General features: G+C 41.3%; 1 protein-coding gene across 1 annotated transcript; it reads left to right on the top strand.

Annotated features, from left to right (window-relative positions):
• The first annotated feature begins 1,147 nt into the window (after nucleotides 1–1,147).
• LOC133116300 (serine-aspartate repeat-containing protein F-like) lies at nucleotides 1,148–12,270 on the top strand. Its single transcript, XM_061225739.1, has 3 exons — nucleotides 1,148–1,172; nucleotides 9,989–11,284; nucleotides 11,351–12,270. Exons 1-3 carry the CDS (start codon nucleotides 1,148–1,150, stop codon nucleotides 12,268–12,270), a joined length of 2,241 nt encoding a protein of 746 aa, XP_061081723.1.
• The last annotated feature ends 798 nt before the right edge of the window (nucleotides 12,271–13,068 follow it).

Genomic DNA, 13,068 nt, shown 5'->3' with positions numbered 1-13,068 from the left:
CCATGAATGTTTTTCTGCCACGTGACGGAGGTGTGGGGAGAGTTGGTGAGTGATTTGTGAAATGCGGGGGAAAGCACCAGAGAGGGATGCAAACAGCCTAGCTGAAATGCATCTGGATGTCTGCATTAACAGCACAGCGTCTCAGGTGAGATTCTGCCACATGCAACATCTCCTCCGGGGCCGTGTGGAAGTCACTATGACCCATCTCTCCATTTAACAAATGCAGGAGAACAGCTGTGAACCAGCAGCTGTTACATTCCCTCTGCATGGGCGGATGTTTGTTTCGTGATTTTTTTTTTTTTTTTTTGTATTTATCACATTCATAAATGTTTCCGGAAAAGGCTTTCTCATTCAAATTTAAGTGTTTGCCACCTCCAGAATACATAAAATGTTTTTTCCCCTGTTATAAACTTGACGTGGAAAAAGTTGCACCTTTGTCAGTTAGGGTCCCTGGGCCTTCTGTGTGTCACTACACAGAGGGGGCGGATATTAATTTTCTTTCTTTTCTCTTTGTACAATGAGCCAGCCTGGTTCCAGCTCTATGGTGGTAAAGGAGTGTAATTATCCTACCTGGTTCCTGCTCTACAGTAGAACAAAGGCTTTCAAATTAACCTGAAGTGTGTGTTTCTTTGGCCAAAAACATTTTGAATTTTTTGAATTTGAATGTGGTGTACCACAGACCACAACACGTGCATTGCAGTCCCATTGCCCCCCAAACCCCAGCTGACCAAGGAGGAGTCTGAATAAGTTCCAACCACATAAGGTAAAGTATGAACAACCTGACAAAGGTACATGAACACACAAGGATTTTTTTTTTCTCCCTTACCCTGTAGAATAATACTTTAGTGAACAGCAATTATCAAAAGGAATTACGTGGATTGGAGGAGGGTTTTCAGAACTTAAAATAAAAAATAAATAAGCTTGCAGGGTTGGACAATCATTTAGACAAGAAACAGACTCGCAATGACTAGCCGAACACAGGTGACCCAGCAAAGGTGTGTTTTTAAACAGAACATGAAAATAGTTAGGCTCCCAATACTCCAACAGTTTATCCACCATCAGTCTGACAAGTAAAGTCATGAAAATCTCAACCAAAAGTCCTAGCTGAGTTTCAAGGTAGCTGCTGACATAAGGAGTATAGTAAGAGATGGCAGGGTCCAAAATCAAATCAGGTATGCCATTTCCTGCCTCTTTTGAAGTCAACAGGAAGGGTGTCATCTCACTGGATAAGTGAAAATGCACCACAGCTGCTCCCAATGACCAATGACCTGCCAGTCTCCAAGCCACTAATCAACAGCTGATCCACATCACTCTATAATCAAGGGCTGAGTCAAACACATTTCAAATTGATTGAGTTAAGAATTTGAGATGAAATCAAGAAGAAATAAACTGAGCGAAAATGAAAACTTGCACTGAAGGAAACTGGCGTGTGCCAAATGATAGGAGACAGATACAGTTGTCCGGTATAAAGTTTTAGAATTTTATTAGCTCAAAAGGGGCTTCAGAATAACCCAGAGAGAGGCAGTTTTTTTTTTTTTTTTCTTCCCTAAGATGAACTAAAAATGCATGTGGGGAGAGCTTTGTCAAACACTCCCCAGTAATAATGGGCAAGCCAAGATAATATTTCATTGGTAGCTCATTAGGAATTTCCTAATGTGTTTTAATTAGTGTAATATGTGTAGACAGGTTGGTGGTAAAAAGAATATGGTGTTTACTTAGACTAGATGGCCGCATTATTGATATTACACCCCACCCTCTTCCTTCAGGGAAAAGTTGGTTAATGTGCATTAAATATTAATGCAGTATCCACAGGAAATAGCAGTCTTACAAAGCATGACCTACTTAGCACATTTGCCCCAAGAGAAACTTGGTTTGGAACAACAAGAGAGAGCAACACTTTGCCAGCAGCTTCTTTCTTGTATGGCTTGACAGCATAAATTTTCAGTGAGACGACCCTACCCCCATCCTTTCCCCCAGCCTCGATGCTTCTCCAAAGCAGCCGTAACATTGTAAACACGTTGATGGAGCCCCACGTCCATGCCACCCCATTCTTCCTGCCAGAAGAACATTAGCAGCAGGTGTCAAACCAGCTCGCTCAGTCTACTGCTTCTAGAAGCTTCCATAATTGCATTTTGGTCCAGCTCATGCTCACTGGCACTGCGGTAAATGTTATAATGTGTATCTATTGACTGACTGAACTGCAACTGGCTTTCACTTTACATTTTCAGTGAGTCACCAAATATCTCTCAAAAACATGTCGACACGTGCACGTATTTCAGATACTGCTTTTGCGGTAGTTGCCTAATTCCGTGGACTCAATCTGGATGGGTGTCATAGGTCATTTATACCAACAAGGTTTGAGATGAGAGATATTGGAGGAGGTTTTTGGAGGTGGTGATTGATTACATCACTGATTCCGTCTGCATGTTTTACAAGCTTTTGCAACTGAAGAAGAAATGAACATTTGTTGCACCCTTTCTGTGTCTCAATATTGTGTGCAAACTGTGAGCTGCATGATTGCGATTATGGTATCTGACCATAGAGCATGGTATAATATAATACATATAATATAATATAAGAAAAGAGCACCTTTTTGACTTTGTATAAATTAAGGGCATCTGTTATAACAAGTGTTAGTCAGGGTTTCATTTATTATATTTTTGTCCTTGTTTCTTGTGGTCTGGTGTGTGTCTGTGGAGGGGTAGTGGTGGGGACGGAGCCACGCCATGCCCACCCATTACATTACATTACATTAATGGCATTGCATTACATTACATTACATTAATGGCATTACATTACATTACATTACATTACTTAATGGTATTTATCCAGAGCGACGTACAGTTGATTAGACTAAGCAGGAGATAGTCCTCCCCTGGAGCAATGCAGGGTCAAGGGCCCAACAGCTGTACGGATCTTATTGTGGCTACACCGGGGATCAAACCACTGATCGTGCGTGTCCCAGTCATGTACCTTTGTCAAAGAATAAATAGTCAGCTCATTTTCATCAATTAATTTATTTGACATTAAGGAAGCCTTAACATCCCCAGGTCTATTACATATGCCACCTGTGTGAGTGTGAGTGTGTGTGTGTGTGCTCGCACACGTACATGCATGTGTGTGTGTGTGTGGCGCGCATCTGTTTTTGTGCATATGTGTGGGCGGGTAAGTGTATTTGACCATCATAATTAGTGCCAAGTCACTTATCATTCACAACTGATTTCTGGCAAGTAAGAGGGATTGAGCATATTTACCAGCTCCTCCATCTGAATACCAAGCATTAGAGCTTGCCCCTGGTTCAGGGTCAGGCAGGCATTTCTCACAATGATGTATCTTGAATGGGCGCAAGGCTTGCTGCAGTTAGCAGAGCAAAACACACGCTCGACTAACAACAGACACTAGGATTAAAAGACGTGCGCGCACACACACGCTCACCCCACACACTCACAGACACACATACAACTCACACTCACACATACACACAAACACACACACAGCCTTCTAAAAAAATAAAATAAAAATAAAATATAAAAAAACCCAAAGCATACATAATTTTACTGCTCAATGGTCCTTGCAGCAGAAATGTTTATGCAGTTATCCGCAGTGGCAGATGGGAACCTAATGAAGCCTGGTGGTAACTGCATACAGATGGACTCTTCACACACACAGCCCAGACACTGCTCTGAGAGGGTCAAGGGTTTACTTCCAATTTACAAGTAGTTAAGGAAGTGAAGGTAAAAAACCGGTCTTTACAGCTGACTTTAAGCCCCTGAAAGTTCCCAACATGCTGAACACTTTTTAAAATATTCTGGTTTTCACACATGCGCACACACATTCTCACATACACACACACGTGCACACTTTGACATATGAATGATTATGTGTTCGCAAAAATAATGTTACTGTATATAATGTTGATGTTAATAATAAGTGTGTGTTTTGTACATAAGTGCTGTACTAGTTGACCCTCTTTATGGCCAGCATGTATTTATTTCATAAAATCATTATAAATTGAAGCTAAAGCGATATGGTGAATAAATGAATCAGTTCCTTCAGCTGAAAACCTGGGACAGCTGTTGTCTCCACTTCAGCTCAAGGATCAAAAATGTCAAGTAGAACAGAACCACATTCTGTTGTCTATAAATCTGTAAAATCTTTCTTGAAGGTCTTCTCTCATGTCCATCTCCAGCCCATAAAGCAGGTGAATCATCAGCACATTCTACAAGTCTGTCAGGGCTGCTTTAAGACTGGCTTCTGCTTGCCAACTAATCATTTATCTTTATTTCATTTAAAAATGGAAATTAAGAGTCCGCTCTTCAAAAGATAAGATGGCGGCATGAGAAAATGGGGGGAGGTCTATTTTAAACCCAATCATTCCAGTACTCGCAGTAATTATGTCCAAATGCGGTGATAGGTGCACTATGCTTTGACTTGCGGGAGGGGAATATGCACTCTTTGGATTTCTCTTTAAGGTTTCCTTTCAAGCATATCGCAGCTCTGTAACATGGTGAGCTAATTATACAGGACTACCAAACGCAGCCATGAATGCATATGCAGCCATGAAATTAAATTAGCCTGTATGGAGGAGTATAGTCTGTGCTTGCATGTCTTTTATCCTATACCCTGGAGTATATGTCTGTATTTCACAGCTATGGATACAAATTGATTGTATTATCTTCATCATAAATTAGATATTGGTTGCATAGTGTGATTCACTGTTCTCACTGATGAGATTCACGGTTCTCAGGTTCACAGTATTGCCTTGAAAACATGAAAAAACAAATAATAATAATAATAATAATAATAATAATAATAATAATAATAATAATAATTGATGTAGTTATAGTAGTAGTAGTAGTAATACTAGTATTAGTATTAGTAGTCGCAGTAGTGGTATTAGTAGCATTATTAGTAGTAAGTAGTAACAGTCAGTTTGGATGTCAGTATCATTTTGCTGAACATTCATGGTGTATTATGTGACCTTTCCTGGACACTGTGGGGTACAGTGATTGGAATATGCAGTGTCCCTATGATATAGGGTGTGATTTAGGATGTGAAAGGTCAGACAGACTTGCCTTTCTTTCAAAGGTCTCCCATGCCTCAAATGCAATAAGGACGGAATGCTCTGGAAGCCGAGTCTGTCTCTGAACTATAAAGGCACTCTCAGACAGCTGCCTTCATAAGCAAATGCCCTGGAAAGCAGTGCAGATTAAAAAGACAGGCCCATTCAGCAATTCATCAGAAAGACATTGAAGTCTTGCAGATGTGGCATAACTGATAGGTGCCTTGTTTCTGATGTCTAACCATGAAATATATCTTGAGCGGTGTCAGATCAAACACAGTGCATTAGAGACAGGCTCTGAGACTAGCTGGATCGTTTGTGATTTCACAGTTCCATTCTCTGCTGCAGCAGTAACGTGCTTGCTCGTTTATTATTATATTCAGTCTCTAATGTATGGTTCTTTTTTTTTTTGGGGGGGGGGGGGGACACAATAGGAAATGAAAGGTAAAATAGAAAAAACAATGAAAGTCTAAAGCAGGGTGTCAAACTCCAGTCCTGGTGGGCCGCAGTGTCTGCTGATCTTTGGTGTGTGTCAGCACAAGAGATTAATTTCCAAGTCTTTCATTGGCTAAAGAGCCCACACACCTTCTTCTCAAGGCCTTAATTGGCTGCTGATTGATAGGAAACCCCAAACACCGGACACTGCAGCCCTCCAGGACTTGAGTTTGACACCCCTGGTCTAAAGAATCATTTTTACATTTCTGTGTGGTCCACATGTTTTGAATATGATTCTGGTTATGGGAGGCTAGTCTGCTTCGGTAAAGTAACTGCCACCAAAAGCTAAAAATTTCAGCCACTGCCGAAAAATTTGACTTCTGATAAAATGGCTTAACTTTTCATCTTTCCTTCAAGTTCATCATGTTTATTTTATTTGTAAACAACACTGGAAATGTCAAAATATATGTGCTACATCTCAGGAAGAGACAAGTTGTTAAAATATTGTATGTTGTTGCAATTATCTCCTTTTTCAGTCCTGGCTCCTGATAGGTGATGGATGATACTGGGTGGATTGTGCAGTGAACACTTCTCCGTCTGCTGAAAATAGAGTTAGGAGTGTGAGTGTACTGCAAGGAAACATGAGAAATGGCAGTTAGCTTGAGAAATTGCATTATTTATTTCCCTGTATCCAGAGGGAATTACATGCAGCACTGTTCATTTATACAGCTGGACATTTTACTCAAGCCATTGGGAGAAGGTACTTTGCTCAAGGGTATAATGGCAGTGTCCTATTTCTGAGGAACAAACTCAGGTCCTCAGCCACTACACTACTCTCTCTCTCTCTCTCTCTCTCTCTCTCTCTCTCTCTCTCTCTCTCTCTCTCTCTCTCTCTCTCTCTCTCTCTCTCTCACACACACAAAAATCTCTTGCAACTTGAACACTTCTTTATGAGTTTTTTTAATAATATGATTTCAAGAAGCACCTTGTCACTTTATAGCTTGGACAATGTTCTTTAATAAAATTGAATCCAAAATAGAAAAAAAAATTTCTCCGTGCCTCATTTTGGTAGTGCTGGTAACAGTGTGTTACGTATTTGAATATGCAGCCTCCTTAACCAATTTAAGCAAGCAACTGACCATGAAAATAATTGCATAAAACACATATGCAACTAAATAAATAACATAAAATTATGCGTTCCCCGTACATTGGCAGACTAATATGAATAGTGAAAGAACAACAGTTCATGCGTTTCAGCAAGGGTATTTCAACCATTGACATTAGCACAAAGTGCTGTGTACCTGTGGTAAGCAGCCTGAAAGCCATTGTTGTGGTTTTTATGGTCTAAAAAGCACCTGACTAGACAATCATTTCAGAGCAGCAGATGTGATTGACAGAAGTGTAATGCAGTCCAAGGACAACAAAGCAGTAGATCACAATATCAATGCATAAACAAGAAGCGTGAGCAAGAATTTACTGACAGGAGGAGCAGCAAAGGGAATTTGTAAAACTAGTTAACATGGATTTAAAGGATTCTACAGCCTGCATTGACCCTATGACATTCTCCAACCCCTGTGACATTCAAGTGCCAGTTAAAGTTCACCTTGGGAAAATAAAGCCTGGGGTTCCATGTTAATCATGACTACCCACCATTAACTTAAAGGTTGTATGCAGTCACTGTTTCCATCCGGAGGTTTTTAGAACACTTGGAAATAGATAATTAGCTTTATATTACGACTGAATATTCTGCTTCTAACCATGCTTAATGAAGAAAGGTGCGAGACAGAAATTTTTAATTCTCACATCAGAGGTGCAGATATAGGCAGTGCTAAGACACACCTGTTTTTCCACATTTAACAAAACCATTTCTATTTGCGATGCCCACACCTCACATGAGGATGGGTATTCATTCACAGTCCTAACACCCGCTTCATCCCTGACAGCCAGAAAGACAGAGACATGCAAATGGGGTGAGCGCCCTGTGTTAGGAGAAACAAGGATGCAATTTGTTTATTATTTGCCAATGTTAAGCCTGAAAAGAGCTGCAAGATTAGGGCTTCATGTGGGTCAAAAATGAACGAATATCAATAGCTATAGCTACTTGCTCTCAGCACAGTATGCAACACATCCGAGCAGTGTTCGAAGAGATACATTTCAAAATGTTTTACTGTTTTCACACTACGATTCACAAAATTAAACAACAATCGTATTTAAGTTATAAACTCAGTGAGCACTTTAATAGGTATTTATTAGACTATTTTTTAGACTTATTAAGTCTGCTGTAGCCTATGATGCATTGTGTGTTCAGAGATGCTCTTCTGCATACCACTGTTGTGTGGTTAATTACATTACTGTCACCTTCCTGTCAGCTTTGACCAGTCTGGCCATTCTCCTCTGACCTCTCTCATTAATAGCACATTTCTGCCCACAGAACTGCCGCTCACTGGATGTTCTTTTTGTTTTTCGCACCTTTCTCTGCAAACTCTAAAGACTGTTGTGCGTGGAAATCCCAGATCAGCAGTTTCTGAGATACTCAAAGTTACTTAGATCAAATCTTTACCACATTGATGTGAACATTAACTGAAGCTTCTGACCTGTATCTGCATGATTGTAAGCATTGCACTGCTGCCACACAATTGGCTGATTAGATAATCACATTAATAAGTAGGTGTAAAAGTGCTCAGTGAGCTTTCCTAGCTTTCTAGAAATACTATAATTTAATGTAATGTAATGTAATGCATTTCCCCATGCAAATGCATTACATTACATTACATTTTTGGGGGTAAGACTGTAATTCACTCCTTAATTGAACTGCTTTCTTTTGGCTCTATCCTGTAAAATGAAAGCATTATCAATTGCACGGCTCTGTGATGTTCATAGCACCTGTTTAATGTCAGAACAACAGGAGATAAGTGCCAACCCAGACCGGCTGGGGTGTTTTTGCTGTGCACAGGAAGAGAAAGCTGGCCACAGGGCACATGGGGGGGCAGTCTCTCTCGCTTTCTCGCTCTCTCTCTCACTCTTTTTCTCGCTCTCTTTCTCACTCTCTCTCTCTCTCACTCACTCTCTCTCATATTAAAAGTATTGATACAAAAACACTTTTTTTTGTGTTGTGTTTGCATCAGTGGCATACTCACAATAATAATAATAATAATAATCATCATCATCATCATCATCATCTCTGGTACTCCAGTTTTCCCATCGCACCAGCTCATGGGAAAGAGAGGTATGAGCACTGGGAAGCAGGCATATATTTCATCACACACAAGGCTCGGAAGCATCTGGGATCTGGGATTGGTATCTCAAGGTGACGGTCAGTCACATGACTTCAGTGGGATAAGGAGGCAGTGAGAGGTGATGGAGGTGAGACTTCATCTACTGAGACGTCCAAGGTAAACTCTGTGAGTGCCCCTCCCTCTCTGTTCCCCCTCTCTTCTCTCTCTCTCCGTCTCACTCCCCCTTTCCCGATTTCTCACAAACTCCCTTTTCAATCTGTGCAAAGTGAGACCAGGTCAGGGACAGTGCCGAGTTTTTGTTTGTTACATTTCATGTGTCAAAATTGCTTCTATGATATTACTTTTTGCTATACTGTATATTCCTGGCCATCCTCATGAATCTCCAAATGTTTTTGTTTTTATTTTAAATCAGAAACCAATTCAGACTAAAGTAACCAGTGGAGGCCAGTTAACTAAGTGAGGAAGAATGAAATAATGAAAACCAGTGGCTCTCCAGGAAAATGTTTTCCTGAACATTAAGGAATTGGGAATGCTGGCATCTTAAATTTGACCAAAAGCAAATTGTTCTCATTTGTCGTAACCTTACACATCTCATGATATGTCATGAGGAATTAAGCCATAGGATATACAGTGGGTATATCGTACACCAAGGAGAGATGCAAGCTGATGAAATGATTAAAAAGAGGGAAATGCCTTTACAGACTGGCAAGAGGCTTATAAAAAAAGTAATTAATTTCCCTAACATACTTACTATATAACAATAGTAACCATGTTTGATTCCCAATGGGCAAGTATCAAATTAAAATAAACCAGTGCTTGCCACAAGGGTATAGGATAAAAATTAATAATCTTTTTTTTCTTTTTTTAATAAGGAAAACTTACTTTACACTCCCCCTCTCTGTAAATTAATTTGCCCTCACAATGTTAATGTGCTTCATTCCAGGGACATTCATTAAAAATAATAATGATTTCATCCACCAAATATTAAATGTATTGAGACAAATTTGAAATTGAATGATTGAAACAATATTTATTTGCATTACATTCAATACATTGTTTTAAACCAAATTAGAAAAAAAGACAAATAAATGAATGTTAATTGTAAAACATCAATATTCCTCTGATTCATCTGATTTTACATCAGCATTTAGAGATACATAATTGGTGTTGGCTTGGATGGTAGAAAATATACGTAAAATAACTTACTAACTTTACCAAGAGGCTTGGGGGTGACCATTTTCATCCCCTCGAACAGCTGCTGATCCAGAGTCTGGTGCTGCTACTCTCACTGATACTGATCCAGAGTCTGGTGCTCCTATTCTCACTGATACTGATCCAGAGTCTGGTGCTGTTCCTCTTCCTCTCACAGATACTGATCCAGAGTCTGGTGCTGCTACTCTCACTGATTCTGATCCAGAGTCTGGTGCTGCTACTCTCACTGATTCTGATCCAGAGTCTGGTGCTGCTGCTCTGACTGATACTGATCCAGAGTCTGGTGCTGCTACTCTCACTGATACTGATCCAGAGTCTGGTGCTCCTACTCTCACTGATACTGATCCAGAGTCTGGTGCTGCTACTCTCACTGATACTGATCCAGAGTCTGGTGCTGCTACTCTCACTGATACTGATCCAGAGTCTGGTGCTGCTACTCTCACTGATACTGATCCAGAGTCTGGTGCTGTTCCTCTCCCTCTCACTGATACTGATCCAGAGTCTGGTGCTGTTCCTCCTACTCTCACTGATACTGATCCAGAGTCTGGTGCTGTTCCTCTCCCTCTCACTGATACTGATCCAGAGTCTGGTGCTGCTACTCTCACTGATACTGATCCAGAGTCTGGTGCTGCAACTCTCACTGATACTGATCCAGAGTCTGGTGCTGCTACTCTCACTGATTCTGATGCAGAGTCTGGTGCTGCTACTCTCACTGATACTGATCCAGAGTCTGGTGCTGTTCCTCCTACTCTCACTGATACTGATCCAGAGTCTGGTGCTGTTCCTCTCCCTCTCACTGATACTGATCCAGAGTCTGGTGCTGTTCCTCCTACTCTCACTGATACTGATCCAGAGTCTGGTGCTGTTCCTCTTCCTCTCACAGATACTGATCCAGAGTCTGGTGCTGCTACTCTCACTGATACTGATCCAGAGTCTGGTGCTGCTACTTTCACTGATACTGATCCAGAGTCTGGTGCTGCTACTCTCACTGATTCTGATCCAGAGTCTGGTGCTGCTACTCTCACTGATACTGATCCAGAGTCTGGTGCTGCTACTCTCACTGATACTGATCCAGAGTCTGGTGCTCCTACTCTCACTGATACTGATCCAGAGTCTGGTGCTGCTACTCTGACTGATTCTGATGCAGAGTCTGGTGCTGCTACTCTCACTGATACTGATCCAGAGTCTGGTGCTGCTACTCTCACTGATACTGATCCAGAGTCTGGTACTGTTCCTCTTCCTCTCACTGATACTGATCCAGAGTCTGGTGCTGCTACTCTCACTGATACTGATCCAGAGTCTGGTGCTGCTACTCTCACTGATACTGATCCAGAGTCTGGTGCTGTTCCTCTCCCTCTCACTGATACTGATCCAGAGTCTGGTGCTGTTCCTCTTCCTCTCACAGATACTGATCCAGAGTCTGGTGCTGCTACTCTCACTGATACTGATCCAGAGTCTGGTGCTGTTCCTCTTCCTCTCACATATACTGATCCAGAGTCTGGTGCTGCTACTCTCACTGATACTGATCCAGAGTCTGGTGCTGCTACTCTCACTGATACTGATCCAGAGTCTGGTGCTCCTACTCTCACTGATACTGATCCAGAGTCTGGTGCTGTTCCTCCTACTCTCACTGATACTGATCCAGAGTCTGGTGCTGTTCCTCTCCCTCTCACTGATACTGATCCAGAGTCTGGTGCTGTTCCTCCTACTCTCACTGATACTGATCCAGAGTCTGGTGCTCCTACTCTCACTGATACTGATCCAGAGTCTGGTGCTGCTACTCTCACTGATACTGATCCAGAGTCTGGTGCTGCTACTCTCACTGATACTGATCCAGAGTCTGGTGCTGCTACTCTCACTGATACTGATCCAGAGTCTGGTGCTGTTCCTCTTCCTCTCACTGATACTGATCCAGAGTCTGGTGCTGCTACTCTCACTGATACTGATCCAGAGTCTGGTGCTCCTACTCTCACTGATACTGATCCAGAGTCTGGTGCTGTTCCTCTTCCTCTCACTGATACTGATCCAGAGTCTGGTGCTGCTACTCTCACTGATTCTGATCCAGGGTCTGGTGCTGCTACTCTCACTGAGACTGATCCAGAGTCTGGTGCTGCTACTCTCACTGATACTGATCCAGAGTCTGGTGCTGCTACTCTCACTGATTCTGATCCAGAGTCTGGTGCTGCTACTCTCACTGATACTGATCCAGAGTCTGGTGCTGTTCCTCTTCCTCTCACTGATACTGATCCAGAGTCTGGTGCTGCTACTCTCACTGATACTGATCCAGAGTCTGGTGCTGCTACTCTCACTGATACTGATCCATAGTCTGGTGCTGTTCTTCTTCCTCTAACTTACACTGATCCAGGGTCTGGTGCTGCTACTCTCACTGAGACTGATCCAGAGTCCTCTTCCACTCACAGCTGCTGATCCAGACCCTGTGCTGCTCCATAATATAGGCTAGTACACTTTCAGTCTAATGCACATTATTTGCAGTGCATGTATTGCACTATAACCACATAAACTGAAAGTTATAGTATGTCAGTTTATGTGCTTCATAGATTTGTTTTGACTTAACACACAGCCATTTATGTTTCATATATAGCATCAGTTCAAAGATGCACATTTCGTTAACTGAGGTCTTTATGAGAGAAAATGACATGTTAAGCATCATGGAAGTTGATTTTTATAACATAAGCAAAACACATTTCACCATAGCACTGGCAAAATATGTATTTTTTTACCTTTGGAAGGGAATCTTATGCAACAGCATCTCGGCTCTTATGTGAAGGTAGATTCTGTAAAACACACAAACTTGTTTTTTTTTCAGAAGAATATTCTGAATTATATTAGAAAATACATGTTGCCTCATTTACAAAATTTAAATTCCATTATTCTGTGAGCGATTTAAGTATTTCTTTAAAGATTAAGGCTTGACATTCTCACATAAATGTGAAGAGCATTCAAATTAGCCCAAGATTATAGGCGAGACCTCTGCTTACTGCCTGTCTACTTCAATAAATAAAATAAGTACACTCATACATTTTTAGAAATACTCATTTATAAAAAGGGCTTTTCATACCCGGCATATAATTTTGGTTTTGTCTCTCTGAGCTGCAGCTTTGC

The sequence above is a fragment of the Conger conger genome, chromosome 17 (assembly GCF_963514075.1).
Source record: "Conger conger chromosome 17, fConCon1.1, whole genome shotgun sequence".
Taxonomy (NCBI): domain Eukaryota; kingdom Metazoa; phylum Chordata; class Actinopteri; order Anguilliformes; family Congridae; genus Conger; species Conger conger.
The sequence above is the reverse complement of the archived record's forward strand: the minus strand, read 5'-3'. Positions and strand labels throughout refer to the sequence as shown.